The following is a 25,711-nucleotide window of genomic DNA, read 5'->3' on the forward strand; positions in this document are numbered from 1 at the left end:
GAGGATAGATGGGAAGAGGTGTTGGGGCAGCAAGGGCAGGGATGTGGATCTCAGAGCCCACGCCTCTCCCCCCCCACCACCACCACCTTTTTCCAATGCCAAATCCCATGATCAGGCATTGTGTGCCTTTGAACAAGATCCCCTGGGACCCTGTTACCAAACATGTCAAGGTTTGCTTGCCATGCCCCACACTGTGTTACTTCTTAAAGTTTTTTAAAATTTATTCTTTCAAGGGATGTGGGCGTTGTCAGAATTTACCCATTCCTAATTGCCCCTGGGGAGGTGTTGGTGAGCCACCTTCTTGAACTGCTGCATTCCACGTAATGCAGGTACACCCACAGTGCTGTTCAGAAAGGAAGTCCAGGATTTTGACCCAGTGACAGTGAAGGAACAGTGATATAGTTCCAAGTCAAGATGGTGAGTTACTTGGGTGGGTCCTGGTGTTCCCATGCATCTGCAGCGCTTGTCCTTCTATGTGGTGGAGATCACAAATTTGGAAGCTTGGTTTGGCGCTGTCGAAGGAGCCTTGGTGAGTTGCTACATTGCATTCTGTTGAAGGTACACACTGCTGTCACTGTGGCATTGGTGGTGGATGGGATGCCAATCAAGCAAACTGCTTTGTCCTGGATGGAGTCAGTGTCCTTGAGTGTTGTTGGAGCTGCAGTCACCCCCTGGCAAGTGGAGAGTATTCCATCACACTCCTAACCTGTGCCTTGTAGATGGTGGACAGGAGGTGAGTTACTCACCACAATACTACCAGCCTCTGACCTGCTCTGGTAGCCACAGTATTTATATGGCTAGCCCAGTTCAGTTTCTGGTCAATGCTAACCCCAAGGATGTTGATAGTGGGGTGATTCGGTGATGGTAATGCCATTTGAATGTCAAGATTGTCATAGTGTGGCACAAATGTTACTTTCCACTCATCAGCCCAAGCCTGAAAGTTGCCTTGCTGCATATAGACACAATCTGCTTATTATCTGAGGAGTTGCGAATGGTGCTGAACATCGTGCAATCATCAGCACACATGCCCACTTCTGACCTTACGATGGAGGCAAAGCCATTGATGAAGCAGCTGAAGATGTTTGGACCTAGAACACTACCCAGAGGAACATCTGCAGTGATGTCCTGTGGCTGAGGTGTTTGACCTCCAACAACCACAAACCATCTTCCTTTGTGCTAGGTATGGTTCCAGCCAATGGAGTGCTTTCCCCTGATTCCCATTGATTTCAGTTTTGCTAGGGCTCCTTGATGCCACATTCATTCAAATGTTGCCTTGATGTTAAGGGCATTCACTATCGCCTCACCTCTTGAGTTTAGTTCTTTTGACAATGTTTGGACCAAGGATGTAATGGGATCCGCCGCAGAGCGGCCCTGGCAGGGATCCAGGGTAATGCTCTGGGGACCCGGGTTCGAATCCCACCACAGCAGAAGGTGGAATTTGAATTCAATAAAAAATCTGGAATTATAAGTCCAATGATGACCATGAAACCATTGTCGATTGTTGACATTATTGAACCCATCTGATTCACGAATGTCCTTTAAGAAAGGAAATCTGCCATCCTTACCTGGTCTACATGTAACTCCAGACCCACAGCAATGTGGTTGACTCTTAAATGCCCTCTGAAATGGCCTAGCAAGCCACTCAGTTCTAACAAACCGCTACAAAGACACAAAATGAATGAAATGGGATGGACCACCCGGTATCGACCTAGGAAACAACAATGGCAATTGCAGCCCTATTGACTCTGCAAAGTCCTCCTTACCAACATCTGGGGGCTAATGTCAAAATTGGGAGAGCTGTCTCACAGACTAGTCAAGCAACAGCCTGACATAGTCATCCTCACAGAATCATACCTTACAGATAATGTCCTGGACTCCACCATCACCATCCCTTGAAATGTCCTGTCCCGCCGGCAGGACAGACCCAGCAGGGGTGGCAGCACAATGATAGACAGTCGGGAGGGAGTTGCCCTGGGAGTCCTCAACATCGACTCTGGACCCCGTGAAGTCTCATGGCATCAGGTCAAACATGGGTAAGGAAACTTGCTGATTACGACATACCGCCCTCGCTCAACTGATGAATCAGTGCTCCTCCATGTTGAACATCACTTTAGGAAGCACTGAGGGTGCAGATTGTACTCAAAGTGGGGGACTTCAAAGTCCATCACCAAGAGTGGCTCGGTAGCACCACTACTGACCAAGCTGGCAGACTCCTAAAGGACATAACTGCTAGACTGGATCTGCGGCTTGTGGTGAGGGAACCAACAAGAGGGGAAAACATTCTTCACCTCATCCTCACCAACTGGCCTGATGCAGATGCATCTGTCCCTGACAATATTGGTATCAGTCATTGTGGTGACGAAGTCCCGCCTTCACATTGAGGATACCCTCCATCATGTTGTGTGGCACTACCACCATGCTAAATGGGATAGATTTTGAACAGATCTAGCAACTCAAGACTGGCCATCCATGAAGTGCTGTGGGCCATCAGAAGCAGCAGAATTGTACTCAACCACAATCTGTAACCTCATTAACATCAAGCCAGGGGATCAACCCTGGTTCAATGAAAAGTGTAGGAGAGCATGCCAGGAGCAGCACCAGGCATACTTAAAAATGAGATGTCAACCTGGTGAAGCTATAAAACATGACTACTTGCGTGCCAAACAGCATAAGCAGCAAGTGATAGACAGAGTTAAGCGATCCCACAACCAATGGATCAGATCTAATCTCCGCAGTCCTTCCACATCCTGTCGTGAATGGTGTTGGACAATTAAACAACTCACTAGAGGGGGAGGCCCACAAATATCCCCATCCTTAATGATGGAGGAGCCCAGCACAGCAGTGCAAAGGATAGGACTGAAGCGCTCGCAACAAACTTCAGCCAGAAGTACAGAGTGGATGATCCATCTCAGCCTCCTCTGAAGGTCCCCAGCATCACAGATGCCAGTCTTCACTCCACATGATATCAAGAAACGGCTGAAGGCACTGGATACTGCAAAGGCTATGGGCCCTGACAATGTTCGGGCGATAGTACTGAAGACTTGTCCTCCAGAACTTGCTGCACCCCTAGCCAAGCTGTTCCAGTACAGCTACAACGCTGGCATCTACCCGGCTATGTGGAAAATTACCCAGGTATGTCCTGTACACAAAAAGCAGGACAAATCCAACCCGGCCAATTACCGCCCCGTCAGTCTACTCTTGATCATCAGTAAAGTAATGGAAGGGGTCATCAACAGTGCTATCAAGCGGCACTTACTTAGCAATAACCTGCTCACTGATGCCCAGTTTGGGTTTCGCCAAGGCCACTCAGCTCCTGACCTCATTATAGCCTTGGTTCAAACATGGACAAAAGAGCTGAACTCCTGAGGTGAGGGGAGAGTGACTGCCCTTGACATCAAGGCAATATTTGACCGAGCATGGCATCATGGAGCCCTAGCAAAACTGGAGTCAATGGGATTCGGGGAAAGCTCTCCACTGTTTGGAGTCATAACTAGCACAAAGGAAGATGGTTCTGGTTGTTGGAGGTCAGTCATCTCAGCTCCAGGAGATCACTGCAGGAGTTCCTCAGGGTAGTGTCCTAGGCCCAACCATCTTCAGCTGCTTCATCAATGACCTTCATTCCGTCACAAGGTCTGAAGTGGGATTGTTGGCTGATGATTGCACAATGTTCATTCAGCACCATTCGCGACTCCTCAGATACTGAAGCAGCCCATGTCCAAATGCAGCAAGACCTGGACAATATCCAGGCTTGGGCTGACAAGTGGCAAGTAACATTCACGCCACGCAAGTGTCAAGCAATGACCATCTCCAACAAGAGCGAATCCAACCATCGCCCCTTGATGTTCAATGGCATTACCATCACTGAATCCCCCACTATCAACATCCTGGGGGTTAACATTGACCAGATACTAAACTGGACTAATCATATAAATACTGTGGCTATGAGAGCAGGTCAGAGGCTAAGAATAGTGCAACAAGTAACTCGCTTCCTGACTCCTCAAAGCCTGTCCACCATCTACAATGCACAAGTCAGGAACGTGATGGAATATTCCCCACTTGCCTGGATGAGTGCAGCTCTTACAGCACTGAAGAAGCTTGATACTGTCCGGGACAAAGCAGTCCACCCGATTGGCACCACATCCACAAACACTCACTTCTTCTGCCACCGACGCAGAGTAGCAGCAGCGTGTACCATCTACAAGATGCACTGCAGGAATTCACCAAGGCTCCTTAGGCAGCATCTTCCAAACCCATGACCATTACCATCTAGAAGGACAAGAGCAGCAGATAGATGGGAACACCACCACCTGGAAGTTCCCCTCCAAGTCACTCACCATCCTGACTTGGAAATATATCGCTGTTCTTTCACTGTCGCTGGGTCAAAATCCTGGAACTCGCTAGCAGCACTGTGGGTGTACCTACACCACATAGACTGCAGCAGTTCAAGAAGGCAGTTCACCACCACTTTCTCAAGGGCAACAAATAATAAATGCTAGCCCAGCCAGCGAAGCCCACATCCCGTGAAGGAATTTTAAAAAAACTCTGTGTCAGGGAGCAGGTTATTGCTGAGTAAGTGCTGCTTGATAGTACTATCGACGATACCTCTCATCACTTTGCTGATGATCGAGAGTAGACTAATGGGGTGGTAATTGGCCATGATGGATTTGTCCTGCTTTTTGTGGACTGGACATGCTTGAGCTATTTTCCACATTGCCAGTTAAATGCAAGTGTTGTAGCTGGACTGGAACTGCTTGGCTAGGGGCACGGCTTGATTTGGGGCACAAGTTTTCAGTGCCGTCACTGGAATTTTGTCAGGGTTTGTAGCCTTTACAGTATCTAGTGCCTTCAGCCATTTCTTGATAGCATTGAATTAGCTAAAGAATAGTGTCTGTATTGTTGGGAACCTCAGGAGGAGGTGAGATAGATGTGGTGGCGGGATGAGACCCTAAAGTGGGCATTAATTGCCTTTCCACCACTGACTTAATCAAGGTGCTGGTGCGGTCCCCATCTGCCACCATCCCACCCGATAAGATGTCTTCTCCCCCCACTGCCGTGGCAAGTAAACTCACCACGGGGAGGACACAGGATTCTGCCCTTGAATATAAAATGCAGTGATATCATGACAGAATTATTCTCCAAATTAAATCTGCTACTTTTGCAGCAATGTAACCTTCTGTGATTTTTTTTTAATGTGTGAGTCTTTCACTGGCTCATAATTCTTATTTTACAGAAGTGGCATGAACGCGCAATAACAGAAAAAACAGAATGAGTTCGGCTTCTCTTTGTAATTAAACATGAGGACTAACCACTTGTTTTTAACTTCCTGTTGCACAATGAGCAAACTCTCACTTGAGATAAGAAGAAAAAAGGCACACATCAAAAACCAAATACTACAAAACTGAACATTTGTGCAAGTTAATAAATGTCTGAAAAAGGAAGGAATGGTTAACTTTTAAACCTTTTTTCATATCCGGAATTAGATTAACGTTATACATTTTCAGTGTTTATTTGTTAAATATTTTTTCCAGATTTAGTCTTTGCAGTAAGGGGGCAAAAACTTCTTTTAAAGCTGTGTTATTCAACATATTATGTTAAGAATCTCAACAAGTGAATAATTTTTACTCATGTTCTTAAGAACCTAAGATAACCCAGATGAAAAGTGGAAGTAAAAATCACACAAATTGTAAATAAGCAGTCTTTCAACCAGTCTTTTCAACTCTACAAAGGTTAAAAAAAATGATTGCTACAGGATCTGTATTGAGTCCTTCAGACCAGTAAGATCCCACCTTTCACCTGTAGCCTCTGCTGAATTAAATGATCTCGGTTAGCAGTATGTATTAAAAGAGACCTTGGTTCCTGAACAAGATATTGAAAGGCTGCCTGTAACTGTAGGATTAATCTGAGGAGTGATGGAGATTTTTTTTTATTATTTTAACTCTAGGCAAGGGCACATAATATACCCTGGGTGGTGTACTTCACCGTTCACTGTAAGAATGACTCAATTGTATCATGTTTAATATGCCAGACTATACCTGCATCGGGTCATGAGGGAATCACCGTGAACAAGTAACCGACAGGGCCTTGTCGTCATCAACATACCAGTTGCAAATATCAGTTCCTTATAGCATTGGTAGGATGAACTGCTGTCCAGGTCTTATAACAGCAATTCTCATCATCACGGTGAGAATACGATCCATCATGTTTTATGACACTACCACCATACTAAGTTTGCATTTGTGAATGTTGCGTGCTTACTGTTTTTGTAGTTAACTAACAAACTTTTTCGTTTGGGAAAAATGGCTTTCCCAAGCAAATCTAATACCTTGCCATTTATATATCCAGTGTTATCATTACTATATGCTTTTCTTCTACAGACTCACTTTCAGTGTCCAGCAATGATGCAAGTCCTCCTGCCTCAGTGACCTCACTTCAACCCCACTCAGTGAGTACAACACAAAGTTCACCAGGTCCAAAGCGCCCAGGTAACACTCTACGGAAGTGGCTCACCAGCCCTGTAAGGCGTCTCAGCAGTGGAAAAGCAGATGGCCATGTGAAGAAACTGGCTCACAAGCATAAAAAGAGCAGGGATGTCCGGAAAAGTGCTGACACCGGGGCTCAAAAAGACTCTGATGAGAGTGCTGCTACACCCCAGGAAGAAACTGTGGATGAGGTCAGTAGCAGGGAATTTAAAAATCTGGCTGAAACTTGGCAGAATTTAAACAAGTGGAAAGCAGATATGATTTAGATACACAGGAGCCCAAAAATGCATTGAACTCTACTTTTTAAAACCAATAAGATATTTTGCTTTCAGGTTTAACTTGATCAGTTAAACAGAAACATTATAAAGTTAATTTCATAATTTTAAAACATCTAAGTATATCATATTTCACAGTTTAGGGAGAATTAGTAAAATAAATGAAAGACTACATGAAATGGAAAATTCCAGGAGGTTTTGTGATGTTACTTTTGTGTACTGTTGATGTAACAGACACATCTCACTGTTGAGTAACTTACAAGATAAGAGAAAATTACATTGAAGAAAAGCAGATTTATTTTTGAGAAGCCAAAATGAAATGTCAAGATCCATATCGGTAAAAAACAAAAAACAGCGGATGCTGGAAACCCAAAACAAAAACAGAATTACCTGGAAAAACTGAGCAGGTCTGGCAGCATCGGCGGAGAACAAAGTTGACGTTTCGAGTCCTCATAACCCTTCAACAGAACTGAGTAAAAATAAGAGAGGGGTGAAATATAAGCTGATTTAAGGTGGGGGAAGTGGGGGGAGAGAAGTAGGGGGGGTGGTTATAGGGACAAGCAAGCAGTGATAGGAGCAGATAATCAAAATATGTCACAGACAAAAGAATAAGAGGTGTTGAAGGTGGTGATATTATCTAAAAGAATGTGCTAATTAAAAATGGATGGCCGGACACGCAAGGTACAGCTCTACAGGGGTGGGGTGAAATAAGATTAACGGCATAAAATGTATAGATTTAAAAATAATGAAAATAGGTGGGAAAAGAAAAATCTATATAAATTATTGGAAAAAACAAAAGGGAGGGGGAAGAAGCGGAAAGGGGATGGGGATGGAGGAGGGTGTTCAAGATCTAAAGTTGCTGAATTCAATATTCAGTCCGGAAGGCTGTAAAGTGCCTAGTCGGAAGATGAGGCGCTGTTCCTCCAGTTTGCGTTGAGCTTCATTGGAACAAGGGGGACCCTATCATGTTTCTGGGAGGGATCAGAAGGCATGAGGGCGGATGCGCGGGAGATGGGCCGAACACGGTTGAGGGCCCTGTCAACAACCGTGGGTGGAAAACCTCGGTTAAGGAAGAAGGAGGACATGTCAGAAGAACTGTTTTTGAAGGTAGCATCATCAGAACAAATGTGACGGAGGTGAAGGAACTGAGAGAATGGGATGGAGTCCTTACAGGAAGCGGGGTGTGAGGAGCTGTAGTCGAGGTAGCTGTGGGAGTCGGTAGGCTTGTAATGGATATTGGTGGACAGTCTATCACCAGAAATTGAGACAGAGAGGTCAAGGAATGGAAGGAAAGTGTCAGAGATGGACCATGTGAAAATGATGGAGGGGTGGAGATTGGAAGCAAAATTAATAAATTTTTCCAAGTCCCAACGAGAGCATGAAGCAGCACCGAAGTAATCATTGATCTACCGATGCACATCCGTGATTCCTCTGACAGCTTATGTCACATCAACAATTTCCAGTTACCCTGGCCCCAACTGCCTCATCTTCACCATGGACGTCCAATCCCTCTACACCTCCATCCCCCACCAGGATGGTCTGAGGGCCTTTAGCTTCTTCCTCGAACAGAGGCCCGAACAATCCCCATCCACCAGTACTCTCCTCCGTCTGGCTGAACTTGTTCTCACACCGAACAATTTCTCCTTTAACTCCTCTCACTTCCTCCAAATAAAAAGTCTGGCTATGGGTACCCGCATGGGCCCCAGCTATGTCTGTCTCTTTATGGGGTATGTGGAACATTCCTTGTTCTAGTCCTACTCCGGCCCCTTCCCACAACTTTTTCTCCGGTACATCGATGATTACTTCGATGCCGCTTCATGCTCTCGTCGGGACTTGGAAAAATTTATTAATTTTGCTTCCAATCTCCACCCCTCCATCATTTTCACGTGGTCCTTCTCTGACACTTCCCTTCCCTTCCTTGACCTTTCTGTCTTAATCTCTGGTGATAGACTGTCCACCAATATCCATTACAAGCCTACCAACTCCCACAGCTACCTCGACTACAGCTCCTCACACCCCGCTTCCTGTAAGGACTCCATCCCATTCTCTCAGTTCCTTCACCTCCGTCACATTTGTTCTGATGATGCTACCTTCAAAAACAGTTCCTCTGACTTGTCCTCCTTCTTCCTTAACTGAGGTTTTCCACCCACGGTCGTTGACAGGGCCCTCAACCGTGTCCGGCCCATCTCCCGCGCATCCGCCCTCACGCCTTCTCCTCCCTCCCAGAAACATGATAGGGTCCCCCTTGTCCTCACTTATCACCCCATCAGCCTCTGCATTCAAAGGATCATCCTCCGCCATTTCCGCCAACTCCAGCATGATGCCACCACCAAACACATCTTCCCTTCACCCCCCCTTGGCAGCATTCCATAGGGATCGTTCCCTCTGGGACACCCTGGTCCACTCCTCCATCACCCCCTACTCCTCAACCCCCACCTACGGCACCTCCCCATGCATATGCAAAAGATGCAACACCTGCCCCTTCACTTCCTCTCTCCTCACCGTCCAAGGGCTCAAACACTCCTTTCAAGTGAAGCAGCATTTCACTTGCATTTCCCCCAACTTAGTCTACTGCATTCATTGCTCCCAATGTGGTCTCCTCTACATTGGAGAGACCAAACGCAAACTGGGCGACCACTTTGCGGAACACCTTCGGTCTGTCCGCAAGAATGACCCAAACCTCCCTGTCACTTGCCATTTTAACACTCCACTCTGCTCTCTTGCCCACATGTCTGTCCTTGGCTTGCTGCATTGTTCCAGTGAAGCTCAACGCAAACTGGAGGAACAGCACCTCATCTTCCGACTAGGCACTTTACAGCCTTCCAGACTGAATATTGAATTCAACAACTTTAGATCTTGAACTCCCTCCTCCATCCCCATCCCCTTTCCGTTTCTTCCCCCTCATTTTGCTTTTTCCAATAATTTATATAGATTTTTCTTTTCCCACCTATTTCCATTATTTTTAAATCTATACCTTTTATGCCCTGTTAGTCTTATTTCACCCCACCCCCACTAGAGCTGTACCTTGCGTGTCCTGCCATCCATTCTTCATTAGCACATTCTTTCAGATAATATCACCACCTTCAACACCTCTTTCGTTCTTTTGTCTGTGACATATTTTGATTATCTGCTCCTATCGCTGCTTGCTTGTCCCTACAACCACCCCCCACCCCCACTTCTCTCCCCCCACCTTAACCCAGCTTATATTTCACCCCTCTCCTATTTTTACTCAGTTCTGTTGAAGGGTTATGAGGACTCGAAATGTCAACTTTGTTCTTCTCCGCCGATACTGCTAGACCTGCTGAGTTTTTCCAGGTAATTCTCTTTTTGCCAAGATCCATAGTTCAGGGCATAACCAAAGTTGAAACGATTTGGTGAGGTAAACTACAAAGCAGTAACATTTTTAAAATCATAAGGAATGTAGAAGGGAGGAAACATTGGTGACATAAAAAGCTCCATAATTTTAGAATCCTAGGAAAGAATTAGTTTAAATAGAATTTCAACATTATGGAATGCAGAGAAGAGAAAGAATGCATAGGATCGCATCTTTATAGCTTTAAAGGAACAAAGCAGGAACATTCAGAGGAGTGCTAAACATTAATGTTGATAAAATGTATTACCTATCAGACAACTAAAATTTGCTTGCATCCTAAGAGTGTAAGTGAAATACTAAAACAGCCTCCTAGCTACGGAAGCACTATTCAAATCTTGGACAGACTTGGATTTCACAGACAGTTAAGAGTTGTTAAAGGAAAAATAAATTGGACAATGTGGAAACACAGCTTCTTTGGGGATTACTAACAATAGAAGATATAGTGATGTTCCTTGTGAGGAGTGTCAATGGATTAAGAAGCACTATCAGTAGAACCATCAAAGGCAAGAGGTGATATCTGTTGAGAAGTGAGTGTTTGAAGGATTGAAAGAAACATTTTTTTTATGATAATAAAAAAAGAAAATGCTGGAAATACTCAGCAGATCTGGTGGCATCAGTGATGAGATAAACAGAGAGTTAATGTTTTAGGTTGTGAACTTTCACCAGAATGGCAGTGGAAGGGTTTTTTTTAAATGTCCAGCTGAAGAGCTTGGATGTGTTTACAATCTAACGATTCAATCATTCTCCTGCAAGAACATCACAGACACAGAAGGAAGTTGATGAATATAGAGTGGAATTATCAGCACTATAATTAATTGTGTTTACAGAGCTCCAGAGTTAATGGCAAGGGTAAGCCACAAACTAAAGCTTTGGGAGAAACTAAGTGGCCATAATCATAGATTTGGTGGTGCTTATGGTTACTTGTTTGGAAGTGCATGATGACAGACACTGTCAAATATGTCCAGTGACCCAAAGTATTGAAAAGCTGAGCTCCAGAAATGTATAATGTAGGCAATGAAATTACCACCAGATCAGGGTTGCTAAAAATCTTACCAATGTTCAGAACTTGCAAATTATGGTTAATTTGTAAGTTAACAACACATTTCACAATCTTCTGATATAGGGCAATAGAGCAATAGTTAGAAATTAGAGAAGGTGACTATTCTTAGGGATAGAGTGAACCCTGGAAGATTTCCAAGAATTAAAAAACATAGTCAAGGAATAAAAAAAATCATAGGGCTGGCATTAACCAGCAAAATCTCAAGGGTTTTGAGAGAGATGCCATCATAACCATAGTCCAAAGTGCAGAGGATCAGAGGAACCTGATGGTGATGTTACGATCCCTGTGCAGGCCAATAATGTGAAAGGGCCAAACTTTCCCTAGCAATCTAAGCCACAGGCTGATTACTCCAAAGTCTGATGTCACAGCCAGGAATTCCAATTTATAGCCCCCCTCCGAAAAACCTGGGAATTTGGGCCTAATTTTTCGGTTGCTGGGCACATGTGATTGGCAGGCCTGGGAGCAGCCGAGAAACGGACCCTCAACCACGATTTCGTGCTGGCTGTGAATTAACGGCCAGCCAGCGTGAAACACACGCTTAAAAGCTTAGCACTATCAGGGTGGGGGAAGAAGAGGGCGGGTGATGGCATCACCATAGGCGTAGGTGAGCGCTTCAAGACAACTGCCTCAAGGAGCTGCAGACCTACAAATAATGAAATAAAGTTGTAAAATGCTGCAAAGAAAAGTCCATGCATTACAATCAAGCATCTGAAAGCATACCTAATAAAAATGCTGTCCCCAGATATTTAATTTAATTTTATTTCCTAACGGAAATTTCATCCCGCCCTTGGATGAGGTTGAATGAAAAATATAAAGGCCGATTCATCCATCCGCCATCCGTAAGATTGGACGGGTCACAAAACATCGCAGACAATTGTGAGGTTAATGAGCTTAATTGCCCGCTTAATTGTCAGTGGGTGTGCCTGCCAAGCAAAATATCGCGATGATGGCGTCAGGATGCCTGCCCGACATCATCTCGTGCGATTCTACAACTGATCAGGTCAGGCGCGCACCCGCCCACTGGATGTAAAATTCTGCCACTGGCTTCTGTTTCAATTATGGGCTGCCTCAAAAAAAACACAGGTTTTGAAACCACAGTCAATATGGACAAAAACTTGCAAACTAAAGATTCCTGCATAGTTACTAAACTAAGTAAATGTATTTATCAAAATCATCAAAATCAGAATTAACAGAGCAAAAATAGCTAAAATAATTTGTACTCACAGCGGAAGATAAAAAGATAGGCCAGAAAATGTCAATTTTGAAATACAGCAAAATTATAGGTGTAATGCCATTCAATTAATGAGATCTGGGCTGATAACATGAATAAAAAATTTGGGAGGAGGAGGTGGCGTATTGGTACTGTCACTGTACTAGTAATCCAGAGGCCCAGGCTAATGTTCTGAGGACATGGGTTCAGCTGCTGGAATTTAAATCCAATTAATAAATCTGGAATTAAAAACTTGTCAGTGGTTTTAAAAACCCATCTGGTTCACTAACGTCCTTTAGGGAAGGAAATCTGCCATCCTTACTTGGTCTGGCCTACATGTAACTCCAGACCCACAGCAATGTGCTTGACTCTCAAAGGCCCACTAAAACAGCCTATCAAGCCATTCAGTTGTATCAACCCACTATAAAGGAATGAAACTGGACAAACCACCTGGCATCAACCTAGGCACTGGAAACGACACACCCAGCTCTGTTGACTCTGCAAAGTCCTCCTTACTAAGTTCTGGGGGCCAAAATGGGGAGAGTTGTCCCACAGACTAGTCAAGCAACAGCCTGACATGATCATTCACACAGAATTATGCCTTATAGACAATGTTCAGGCACCACCACCACTATCCTGTCCGACATACAGACCAGACCCACCAGAGGCGGCGGCACAGTGGTATACAGTCAGGAGGGAGTTGACATTAACTCTGAACTCTATGAATTCTCATGGCATTGGGTCAAACGTGGGCAAGAAAACCCCCTGCTGCTTATCACCTACCTTCCCCTCTCAGCTGATGAAACAGCACTCCTCCATTTTGAACACCACTTGGTGAAAGCACTGAGGGCGGCAAGGATACAGAGTGTACTCTGGGATGTCCATCACCACCACAGATCAAGCTGGCCAAGTCCTAAAGGACATAGCTGTTAGACTGAATCTGCGACAGGTGGTGAGGGAACCAACAAAAGGGAAAAACCTACTTGACCTTGTCCTCACCAATCAACCTGTCGCAATTGCATCTGTCGATGACAGTATTGGTGGGAGTGACCACTGCACAGTCCTTGTGGAGATGAAGCAACTCAAAGCTGCAGCAGAATTGTATACACCCACAATCTGTAACCTCATGGCCTGGTATATTCCCCACTCTACCATTACATCAAGCTGGGGGATCAACCCTGGTTCACTGAAGGGTTTAGGAAGGCAAACCAAGAGCAGCACAAGGCATACCTAAAAATGAGTTGGCAACCTGGTGATTCTACAATACAGGACTTCTTGCATACCAAACAATGGAAGCAGCATGAGAGACAGAGCTAAGCAACCCAAAACCAACAGAACAGATCTAAGTACTGCAGTCCTGCCACATCCAGTCATGAATGTTGGTAGACAATTAAACAACTGAATGGAGGAGAAGGCTCTGCAAATATCCCCATCTTCAATGATGGGGGAGCCCAGGACATCAGTGTAAAAGATAAGGGCTGAAGCATTTGCTACACTTTTCAGCCAGAAGTGCCAAGTAGATGATTCATCTCGGCTTATTCTGGAGTTCCCTAGCATCACAGATGCCAGTTCTCAGCCCCAATTCAATTCATTCCACGTGATATCAAGGAATGGTTGAAGGCACTGGATACATCAAAGGTTATGGGCCCTGAAAGCAACCTGACTATAGTACTGAAGACTTGTTCTCCAGAGCTAGCTGTATCCCTGGCCAAACTGTTCCAGCACAGCTACAACACTGGCATCTACTCGGCAATGTGGAAGTTTGTCCCCAAAGAGCAGGACAAATCCAACCCAGCCAATCACTGCCCCATCAGTTTACCCTCAATCATGAGCAAAGTGATTGAAGGTGTCATTGATAGTACTATCTAGCAGCACTTACTCAGCAATAACCTGCTCACTGGTGCTCAGTTTGAGATCTGAGTGCCACTCAGCTCCTGATCTCATTTCAGCCTTGGTCCAAACATGGACAGAAGAGCTGAACTCTGGAGGTGAAGTGAGACTGCCCTTGACATCAAAGCAGCATTTGACCAAGTGTGGCATCAAGGAACCCTAGCAGAGCTGAAGTCAATGGGAATCAGGGGATAGCTCTCTGCTGGTTGGAATCATACCCAGCACAAAGGAAGATGGTTGTGGTTGTTGGAGTTCAATCATCTCAGTCCCGGGACATTGCTGCAGGAGTTCCTCAGGTAGTGTCCTAGGCTGAATCATCTTCAGCTATTTCATCAATGACCTTTCCTCCATCATAAGGTCAGAAGTGGGGATATTCGCAGATGATTGCACAATATTCAGCACCACTCGTGACTCCTTAGATACTGAAGCAGCCCATGCCCAAATGCAGCAAGACCTGGACAATATTCAGTCTTGGGCTAATGAGTGGCAAGTAACATGCATGCCATGCAGTGTCAGGCAATGACCATCTCCAACAAGAGAGAATCTAACCAAAACAAAAACAGAATTACCTGGAAAAACTCAGCAGGTCTGGCAGCATCGGCGGAGAAGAAAAGAGTTGACGTTTCGAGTCCTCATGACCCTTCGACAGAACTTGAGTTCGAGTCCAGGAAAGAGCTGAAATATAAGCTGGTTTAAGGTGTGTGTGTGGGGGGCGGAGAGATAGAGAGACAGAGAGGTGGAGGGGGTTGGTGTGGTTGTAGCGACAAACAAGCAGTGATAGAAGCAGATCATCAAAAGATGTCAACAACAATAGTACAATAGAACACATAGGTGTTAAAGTTAAAGTTGGTGATATTATCTAAACGAATGTGCTAATTAAGAATGGATGGTAGGGCACTCAAGGTATAGCTCTAGTGGGTTTTTTTTTTATTTTATATAATGGAAATAGGTGGGAAAAGGAAAATCTTTATAATTTATTGGGAAAAAAAAGAAGGGGGAAACAGAAAGGGGGTGGGGATGGGGGAGGGGACTCACGACCTAAAGTTGTTGAATTCAATATTCAGTCCGGAAGGCTGTAAAGTCCCTAGTCGGAAGATGAGGTGTTGTTCCTCCAGTTTGCGTTGGGCTTCACTGGAACAATGCAGCAAGCCAAGGACAGACATGTGGGCAAGAGAGCAGGGTGGAGTGTTAAAATGGCAAGCGACAGGGAGGTTTGGGTCATTCTTGCGGACAGACCGCAGGTGTTCTGCAAAGCGGTCGCCCAGTTTACGTTTGGTCTCTCCAATGTAGAGGAGACCACATTGGGAGCAACGAATGCAGTAGACTAAGTTGGGGGAAATGCAAGTGAAATGCTGCTTCACTTGAAAGGAGTGTTTGGGTCCTTGGACGGTGAGGAGAGAGGAAGTGAAGGGGCAGGTGTTGCATCTTTTGCGTGGGCAAGGGGTTGTGCCATAGGAGGGGGTTGAGGAGTAGGGGGTGATGGAGGAGTGGACCAGGGTGTCCCGGAGGGAGCGATCCCTACGGAATGCCGATAAGGGGGGTGAAGGGAAGATGTGTTTGGTAGTGGCATCATGCTGGAGTTGGCGGAAATGGCGGAGGATGATCCTTTGAATGCGGAGGCTGGTGGGGTGATAAGTGAGGACAAGGGGGACCCTATCATGTTTCTGGGAGGGAGGAGAAGGAGTGAGGGCGGATGCGCGGGAGATGGGCCGGACACGGTTGAGGGCCCTGTCAACGACCGTGGGTGGAAAACCTCGGTTAAGGAAGAAGGAGGACATGTCAGAGGAACTGTTTTTGAATGTAGCATCATCGGAACAGATGCGACGGAGGCGAAGGAACTGAGAGAATGGGATGGAGTCCTTACAGGAAGTGGGGTGTGAGGAGCTGTAGTCGAGATAGCTGTGGGAGTCGGTGGGTTTGTAATGGATATTGGTGGACAGTCTATCACCAGAGATTGAGACAGAGAGGTCAAGGAAGGGAAGGGAAGTGTCAGAGATGGACCACGTGAAAATGATGGAGGGGTGGAGATTGGAAGCAAAATTAATAAATTTTTCCAAGTCCTGACGAGAGCATGAAGCAGCACCAAAGTAATCATCGATGTACCGGAGAAAGAGTTGTGGAAGGGGGCCGGAGTAGGACTGCAACAAGGAATGTTCCACATACCCCATAAAGAGACAGGCATAGCTGGGGCCCATGCGGGTACCCATAGCCACACCTTTTATTTGGAGGAAGTGAGAGGAGTTGAAGGAGAAATTGTTCAGCGTGAGAACAAGTTCAGCCAGACGGAGGAGAGTAGTGGTGGATGGGGATTGGTCGGGCCTCTGTTCGAGGAAGAAGCTAAGGGCCCTCAGACCATCCTGGTGGGGGATGGAGGTGTAGAGGGATTGGACGTCCATGGTGAAGAGGAAGCGGTAGGGGCCAGGGAACTGGAAATTGTTGATGTGACGTAAGGTGTCAGAGGAATCACGGATGTAGGTGGGAAGGGACTGGACAAGGGGAGAGAGAAGGGAGTCAAGATAACGAGAAATGAGTTCTGTGGGGCAGGAGCAAGCTGAGACGATCGGTCTACCGGGGCAGTTCTGTTTGTGGATTTTGGGTAGGAGATAGAAGCGGGCCGTCCGAGGTTGGGCAACTATCAGGTTGGAAGCTGTAGGAGGGAGATCCCCAGAGGAGATGAGGTCAGTGACAGTCCTGGAAACAGTGGCTTGATGTTCAGTGGTGGGGTCATGGTCCAGGGAGAGGTAGGAGGAAGTGTCTGCGAGTTGACGCTCAGCCTCCGCGTGGTAGAGGTCAGTGCGCCAGACAACAACAGCACCACCCTTGTCAGCAGGTTTGATGACAATGTCAGGGTTGGACCTGAGAGAATGGAGTGCAGTAAGTTCAGAGAGAGACAGGTTAGAATGGGTGAGAGGAGCAGAGAAATTGAGACGACTAATGTCGCGCCGACAGTTCTCAATGAAAAGATCGAGAGAAGGTAATCACTGCTTGTTTGTCGCTACAACCACACCAACCCCCTCCACCTCTCTGTCTCTCTATCTCTCCGCCCCCCACACACACACCTTAAACCAGCTTATATTTCAGCTTTCCTGGACTCGAACTCAAGTTCTGTCGAAGGGTCATGAGGACTCGAAACGTCAACTCTTTTCTTCTCCGCCGATGCTGCCAGACCTGCTGAGTTTTTCCAGGTAATTCTGTTTTTGTTTTGGATTTCCAGCATCCGCAGTTTTTTTGTTAGAATCTAACCATCTGCCCATGACATTCACTGGCATTACCATCACTGAATCCCCCACTATCAACTGTTATGGCACAGCGGATGGTAAATGCTAAGCTGCTCAAATCCCAGAGGGAAACTTGAAACAATTGCTGCAACTGTTTTGCAATTTGTATTTTTATTTCAAGATATGTGCCTTGAATTCAGTAGTAACAAGTCCACCGAGTCTTAGAAGTTTTTTACAAAACCAATTTAAACATTTATTAATAAAATAAATAATTTTAAGCACATACATAGGTCTACAAATTGCTACTATGATATCTCCCAGTTCCTTTAATTAATCTGACTCTGAGTTACACCCCTATTAAGGCAACAGTAAAAACAAAATAGATTTTAACAGACCCAGGCAAAGCACACAATATCCTGGCCAGGGATATTCACGGTGAATTCTCTTAGCTTCGGTTCCTATAGGCAGCAGCTTGGTACATAGAGGCTAGAGACTTTTCACACTTGTTAGATCTTAAAATACCTTCTCCTTACACATAACCTCATCTCCTTTATACATACCCTTTGAATGCAAATTTCATTGTCCCAATATGTCTTTGCAACTTTACTTTTCCAATAATAAAAACCTTTCATAGTACCAATTTTATCAGTAAGCTTTTGGGAAAAATAACCACACTGTTTGGCTTCTTCTGGCTAAGTGTAACATTTCACCCTCTTTTTTGAAATTCAAACTACTCTGGTTTATCTAAAAATGCAAACTTACCTTTCCACCTCACATTCTAAAATTTCAGCCATGTTTACTTATTTAGCTTTTCAAATCTAGCTTCTTTTCTGATATACACACACGCGCACACACACACACACTCCCTCACTCTACCCAGACCCCACGATTCCTACTTCACAATAAATACCAATAACATTGTGAAAATTATTATATTGACATGACATCCTCATAGCGGGGGTTACCATTGACCAGAAGCTGAACTGGACCAGCCATATAAATACTGTGGCTATAAGAACAGGTCAGATGCTGGGAATTCTGCAGAGCGTAACTCACCACCTGACTGCCCAAAGCCTGTCTACCATCTACAAGGCATAAGCCAGGAGTATGATGGAATACTCTCCACTTGCCTGGATGGCAACTCCAGCAACACTCATAAAGCTCGACACCATCCAAAGCAGCCTACTTGATTGATACTCCATCCATCACCTTAAACATTCACTCCCTTCACCACTGACGCATAGTAGCAGCAGTGTGTACTATCTATAAGATGCACTGCAGCAACTCACCAAGGCTCCTTAGACAGCAGCTTCCTAACCCACGACCTCTACCACCTAGAAGGGCAAGGACAGCAGATGCATGGGAACAGCACCGCCTGCAAGTTTCCCTCCAAGTCATACACCATCCTGACTTCAAACTATATCGCCTCGCCATTCCTTCATTTTTGTTGGATCAAGATCCTGGAACTCCCTCCCTAACTGCACTGTAGTTCCTACAACATGTTGACTGTAGCGATTCAAGAAGGCAGCTCACCACCAGCTTCTCAAGTGTAATTAGGGATGGGCAGTAAATGCTGGCCTAGCCAGTGACACCACTTCCCATGAATGAATAAAACAAAAATTTCAAGCCTCACCAATAAAATTGGAAAATGCCTCCAGATCAGAACTCAACACAGTACATGCACCGTGGCTTGTATGTCTTTTTGCAGAAATGCTTTCATTATGCAGCTTAAAAAACTCAGTTTGCATTGGTGATCCAGGATTTTATTTGCATTGGTGTTTTTTCCTCAGAGGGGACGGAATGAAGGACTCAGCAGTGGAACACTGTCAAAATCCTCTTCTTCAGGAATGCAGAGCTGTGGGGAAGAGGAAGGTGAAGAGGGGGCAGATGCAGTGCCCCTTCCACCCCCAATGGCAATTCAACAACACAGTCTTCTCCAGCCTGACTCGCAGGATGATAAGGTAAAGCATCAATATCACATCCTACATACTTAACCAACAAAAGACAAGTTGTAATAGTTCTGAGATAATGTCTTTCAGACGTTTCTTTCAAAAATCCAAGTTTCTAATTTAAATATTTAATTTTTAAAGATTTTCTTAAAGTTTATTTTCCTGTAAAATTTAAAGTGAAGTAAATTAAATCCCTGATGTTTTAATTTTCAACAACACAAGTAAAACAAATAGAAAAATAATTTTGAATGTTTTATTCAACCATGTAAACAAATGATGGAAATCGGACTGTATCAGAATAAATTTCCCTTAAGTTCCATAATTGTCAAATTACTGACCATATATACAATGCCTGCATAAATTGTGAATAGTCAGTGTTAAGTCTGATGTTATACAATGAAAGATAAATTATTTTCATTGTATTTAAAATTGAAGTTTACATCAGTAGTTTTGACTTGCATTGCTCAACATTTCCTAATTATCCTACAGTCTGTTTAGAGCTTCACAGAACTTTGTAGTTACTGAATAATAATTAATATGTGGTGTATCACATGAAGTCTGTTCACGATGTGAAAAGATTACTTGTATGCTGTAACTAATTGCTTTATTTTCTCTTTTTTAAATGTACTCTTATCACAGCATTATGTTGATTTATGTTCTGTGTCTGTATTTTCTCAGTTTCCTTACCTTTCTATTTAAATCATTATGCTTCCCCAGTCTTAGCCCTTTTATACTTTAATTGCTTTTGTTGTTTCTATACCATTTTGGCCAAAATTTGTGTGAAGCTTGCTTTGTTGCAAGGTTCAACTGAACCATGTCAATCTTTTTTCTCAAAAAAAAGAATGCTGGAAGTTGTTTGTTGTGTTTAATGAACCTCCTGTGTCTCAAGAACCTTTCCTTTTCTATTAAAAGCCAGTATGTGGAAATCCAGTCTGTTGTGCACTTAATGGTACATGAAGCATATAAAGGCCATGTACTTGTACTTCACTCTGATTGGTTAAGTGTCCCTACCCAGAGATCCTTATTGTTGGTTCCCACAATATTCTACCAACTGCATGCAATTCTATACAACTAGACATAATTTGACGTCAGATTGCTTTTGAGGCCAGAGATCTCCTAAATTCCTGCAGTCCTGGTCTGGAAACAAATCCATACATCCGAATATTCTTTGAGGATACCTCAGAAATGGTGAGCCATGACCCCTTTAAAAAAAAAAGTAAAACTCAGCAATTGTTTACTAGAAATGCCTGGATACCCAGCATAAACAATTATATACAGTATTTTTGTAATGCTGTTATTATTTTTTTGCTATCAACGCAGGAGTTCGCAAAAGTCACATTATTCTGTCAATGAAAATTCTCTGTATCTTTTTTCTCAGACATCCTCTCGTTTATCAGTCCGCCCTACAAGTTCAGAGACCCCTAGCGCAGCAGAGCTTGTTAGTGCTATTGAAGAGCTTGTGAAAAGTAAAATGGTAAGATATATTACCATTTAATGTCACAGATAAAACTTAATCAGACTCACCAAATCTGAATGCTTCATTACCACTCAATATTGCCTTTGAATGCCTAGTCCTACAGTGTGTATACTATTTCTTCATGTAAGTGGGTCCAAAAAAGTTAAAAACTAGTGATATGTGGTCTAAATTTTGCTCTTTTACATTTATATTTTATGGGATTTTTTTGTGTTCCTTAAAGTGAAGATGCTCCTGCTTTAAATGCAGTACTTTTTAATGATTAGCGTCCACTGTCTGATTCAACGTGGCCAGCTGCAAGTAAATCTCCCACTATTCCGCTCCAATAACATGCCTTAGCTTCAGAAGACCCTATTATTTATCATGAATCCTGTATTTCCCATATTAGTTATCCTCATGACGATTGTAAGTATGATTGCTAATTTTCACCAATTTCTGCCAAATTACAAGCATTTTAATAATGTGGTCCTTGGCCCACAAGATATGACAGAGGTGACTTTCACCTCATTAATCAGCATTGGATTTAAACTCAGGTCTTAGGCATGAAAGAGCACCCAGTGTGAAATCCCCACCATATCCAGTACCCAATGATTCATTGTTGCTGGGTCAAAATGTTGGAACTCCTTAGATAATAGTGTTGTGGGAATGCCTTCATCACAGCAGCAGGTTAAGAAAGCAGCCTGCTACCACCTTCTTGAGAGCAGTGCGCACATCCCAAAGAAAAATATTTTTAAGAATTAATTTGGTAAATATGGTGACAGCAATCCAACAGATTTGAATTAAGTTATTTTTACTTTTTTCCTTTAAATGCATTTCTTATGTTACAGCTATTAAAAATATTCAATACCTTTCCCCCCCAACCCACCCCCAAAAAATTACAGGCACTGGAGGATCGTCCAACGTCCCTCTCTGTTGATCAGGCAGACAGCAGCAGTCCATCTTTCAACCCATCTGATAACTCTCTGCTGTGTACTTCCTCTTCCTCTCCCATTGATGAAATGGAAGAAAGGAAATCTAGTTCTTTAAAGAGGCGCCAGTAAGTCACCTGTGGATTAACCATAAAGCATTTTTTCATTGACCTTGATTTGGAAAACGTATTACAGGGATATTAATTTCAGACAATAAGCCAATCAGTGATGAATTGGCAATTTTCAGTGTGTTTCATTTTAGATGGAAACGTAAACGTAGTTATTTGGCAGGCCATTTATAATATGGGCCACATTTAGAGTGATTGCAATGAGCATGAGTAGAACAGAATGATCAATTTTTTAAATAAGTTATTGGCCCATAACTTCTGAGCTCCCCAGCATCGGATTTGTGCGGTACCCCAAAAATGGGCCGGGAAATCCCCCTGGGATGTTCCCAGGTAAGGGTTTGCACGGCAATTGCCTGAAGTGCACACGTCCTCTGGACAATTGCGCTGTGCTGGGAGCCATCCAAAATTGCGGTTTAAGTCGCAAACCCCAAATGGTTCCACCGGGGCTATACCAATAGTTACTCAGAAAAAGTTTTAAAAATTAAAACCTCTTCTAACTTCTGAGTGACTATTGTAAAGACCCAGATGACCCCACGGGACTCCATCGACCCTCCGACACCCTCCACCCCTGGACCTCCGACTCCACCAACCCCGACCTCCGACACCTACCAAACCCCAGCAGCCCCCAACCTCTGACACCCCCAACTACCACGCCCCCCCAACTTCCAGCACCTCCCATCACCCCAACCTCTGACATCCGACATCCCCAACCCCTGACACCCCCAATGCTGACCTCCGACACCCACCAACCCTGACCTCCGACACCCCCATCCCCCCCAACCTCTGACATCCCCCTCCCCGACCTCTGACATCCCCATCCCCGACCTCCGACACCCCCCATCCCCCCCACGACTTCTGACATCTCCACCACCCCAATCTCCGACACACCCCTACCCCCAAACAACGACACTCCTCACCACCTTGACCTCCAATCAACCCACCACCCCGTACCTCCAAACGGCCCACCCCCACCCTACAACTCCTATGCACTTACCTTAGACACTTACCTTCTCCATGGCCTGTCTATTTCCCTGGCCCCTTAAACTTACCAGCCGACAGCAGCAAGTGCTGTAAAAAAAGGGGCATGGCCTCCCTGAATACGCTGCAGCTACACTTTGCTGGGGCCTGCAAGGAGTCTTTCAATGCAGGCCCCAAGCAACTCCAGCAAAAGGAATTGGCAAAACAATTTTCAAGACCAGGTAAATAGGTATTTATTTCTTCTAATTTCTGAAGGCCAGCACTTTCCAACACTCCGGTAACGGCCCATTTTATTTTTATAGCCTCCTTTTAAAGTCATTAGGTGAGTTTAAAGTATTTAGATGCCATCCACATATAACTTTATAAAATATAATCTTATGAACCTAAATTTAGATGCTTCTTACTATGACATTATCGCTATGAGATAGATATATTTGATGCAAGATAGCAGCATTATATATAGCTTATTTTTTACAATCATCTTATATTATAACCTTGGTCTTTTCTTCTAGCTATGTCTTACAAGAGTTGATCGAAACTGAGCGCGATTATGTACGGGACCTCGGATGTGTGGTCGAGGTAAGTCTTGCGTATAATTTATAAGAAATTGGTAGCTTTATGTCTTTAATCTGTTCCTTATAACTAACAAATTATGATGTGCATATTTTGAACAGATGGCATAATTACATAACATTTCTGGCATCAGCTCTGTGGTGAGAATTTTGAATTATCCAGGTGGCAATCATGCAGCACAACACGACTGAAATATGCCAACTTGATCTTGAATGTATCATCTTAAATTAAACGACCTCCCAGAGGCTTTGCTTCACACCAGCTGTAGTGTAACTGCATCTGGTGCAAGCTCATTTATCTATTTCTATTTTATTGTAAATTTTGACTCCTTGCTTCTGGTAATAAACAATGATCAGGACCATCTGCTCTTTTTCAATCAATGGAAAAAATATTACAGTTTGCCCTCAACCCAATTATATGCAGCATGTTAGTGTGCTTGATCTTCATGCCACTGCACAAAAAGTGGCAAAAATGTACTGTCACCATCAGTGTAAAAATAGCAGTAGTACATCAATTCAGTTTATCAGTTGTATACCAATACAATTGTGAATGTCACTACTGTTTTCCGTGATAGCTAAATATACAAGTTTACATCTTCTCAACTCAGAAATTTAAGAGAATGAAGATTGTTAATTCAGGCAATGGCTTCTCTCTTCAGGGCTACATAGCAGTGATGAAAGAAGATGGTGTCCCTGATGACATGAAGGGGAAAGATAAGATTGTATTTGGTAATATACATCAGATCTACGACTGGCACAGAGAGTATGTAGACTTTTTATTTTCATTTCTTTATGTTTATCAAAGTGAGAACAAAAATATTTTTCATTAGCTCTGCACCAAGAATCTGCATTAAACACTTCTAGATCAGATTATGGGTCAAGCCAGCCAGTGGAGAACTTTTTGTTATGCACACAGAAAATGCTGGAAAAACTCAGCAGGTCTGACAGCATCTGAGGAGAGAGGAATAGAGTTAACGTTTCAAGTCCATATGACCCTTCAGAACTTTTTGTTAACCTTTTTAGCCATTCACGTCTAATATTAATTGTCACTGTCATACCAAGACGTCAAATTTTGTTGTTCAACACTACATACTTTTAAAAGTTGTTTTTTCATTGGAGAAAAGTCTGTTTTGCAGCCAAGTCAAAAGTACATTGGGAAGCCTTGGAAAGTTTTGGATCACTTCATGTGTGGCTTAAAATCATGCTTTTCAATGCATCAAAAGACCCTTTTGTACCATAGAGGGTATTATGTTCAAATTCAAACACAAATGCAGTCAGGATCCAGAAAGGAAGTAGACCTAACTGCTTTCTCCTCCAGGAATACTGCTGGTAAGCCTAATGTTGGAACACTATATCAGACCACCTATAGACACGTGATAGGATGCCTGTGCTACCCTCAATATTACAACAACTGATGTCAGCGAAATGTCACAACCTAGACCATTCAATCATGTCACAAGGCACTTATGTGTCACAGTGGATGTCCTTGACAAAACAAAGGTTTACCTATTAAAAAATTAACTTTCCATCATGAGTCTTAAATCAAATGGTAAGGTTGCTCAGAAATATATCTTACGGTGGTTTACAGTGCAAAAGGCCTATTGCCAGCTCTATAATGAAATAATCCAAAATCTTACTGCCCCACACTCTCCCTGTAATCCTGCATTTTCCTCAGTTTCAAATACTTATCCACATTTCCATTAGTTTCCTGTGATGAAACATTTCACACTCTTAACAATTCTTTGTCAAAATATTTTATGTGAACTTGCTGATAGCTTTCTTTGTGACCATTTTAAATCAATGGACTTTTATTACCATTTCTACAGAGAAGTTTGAGGAAAGACTATCCATAAAACCTTTCTTTAAGAATGAGAAATTTCAGATGGTTAGTTATAGGAGGCAGCGTAATCAAGCTGTAAAACTAAACGGTCCCATAGTCTCCTGGAAAGGGTATTTTCGTCATTTAATTTATTTTTCAGTCCAAAGCAGAAGATCTACAAATTATCTTAGTAGTTCCTTGCTGACTGAAGCAAAAATTGATTCTTGGATTTGAAAACTTGATTCTGAGACCTGCTTGGCCTTCTGGTGTCTTACATATAGAATCTATTGTCATAGGTCATTGCTGGCTGTGCCTTCAACTGCCTAGTCCTATGCTCTGGAATTCCCTCCCTGAACTTCTCCATCTTGCTACCTCTCG

The 25,711-nt window shown here is 43.7% G+C and overlaps 1 protein-coding gene across 8 annotated transcripts in view; it reads left to right on the plus strand.

Moving 5' to 3' along the window:
• The window catches only part of LOC121275778 (triple functional domain protein-like), a 650,960-nt gene that overhangs the window by 542,881 nt on the left and 82,368 nt on the right, over positions 1-25,711 (plus strand). For 6 of the 8 annotated variants that reach the window (XM_041183384.1, XM_041183386.1, XM_041183389.1 and 3 more), the window contains 6 exons: positions 6,375-6,670; positions 19,296-19,466; positions 20,833-20,928; positions 21,810-21,964; positions 23,455-23,521; positions 24,174-24,277. In XM_041183384.1, coding sequence (XP_041039318.1) covers positions 6,375-6,670; positions 19,296-19,466; positions 20,833-20,928; positions 21,810-21,964; positions 23,455-23,521; positions 24,174-24,277 — 889 coding nt within the window. Of the gene's footprint in view, positions 1-6,374; positions 6,671-19,295; positions 19,467-20,832; positions 20,929-21,809; positions 21,965-23,454; positions 23,522-24,173; positions 24,278-25,711 lie in introns of those variants that run through there. The other 2 variants (XR_005942563.1, XM_041183391.1) reach the window with 2 other exon arrangements.

The sequence above is a fragment of the Carcharodon carcharias genome, chromosome 3 (genome assembly GCF_017639515.1).
Source record: "Carcharodon carcharias isolate sCarCar2 chromosome 3, sCarCar2.pri, whole genome shotgun sequence".
NCBI classification, from domain to species: domain Eukaryota; kingdom Metazoa; phylum Chordata; class Chondrichthyes; order Lamniformes; family Lamnidae; genus Carcharodon; species Carcharodon carcharias.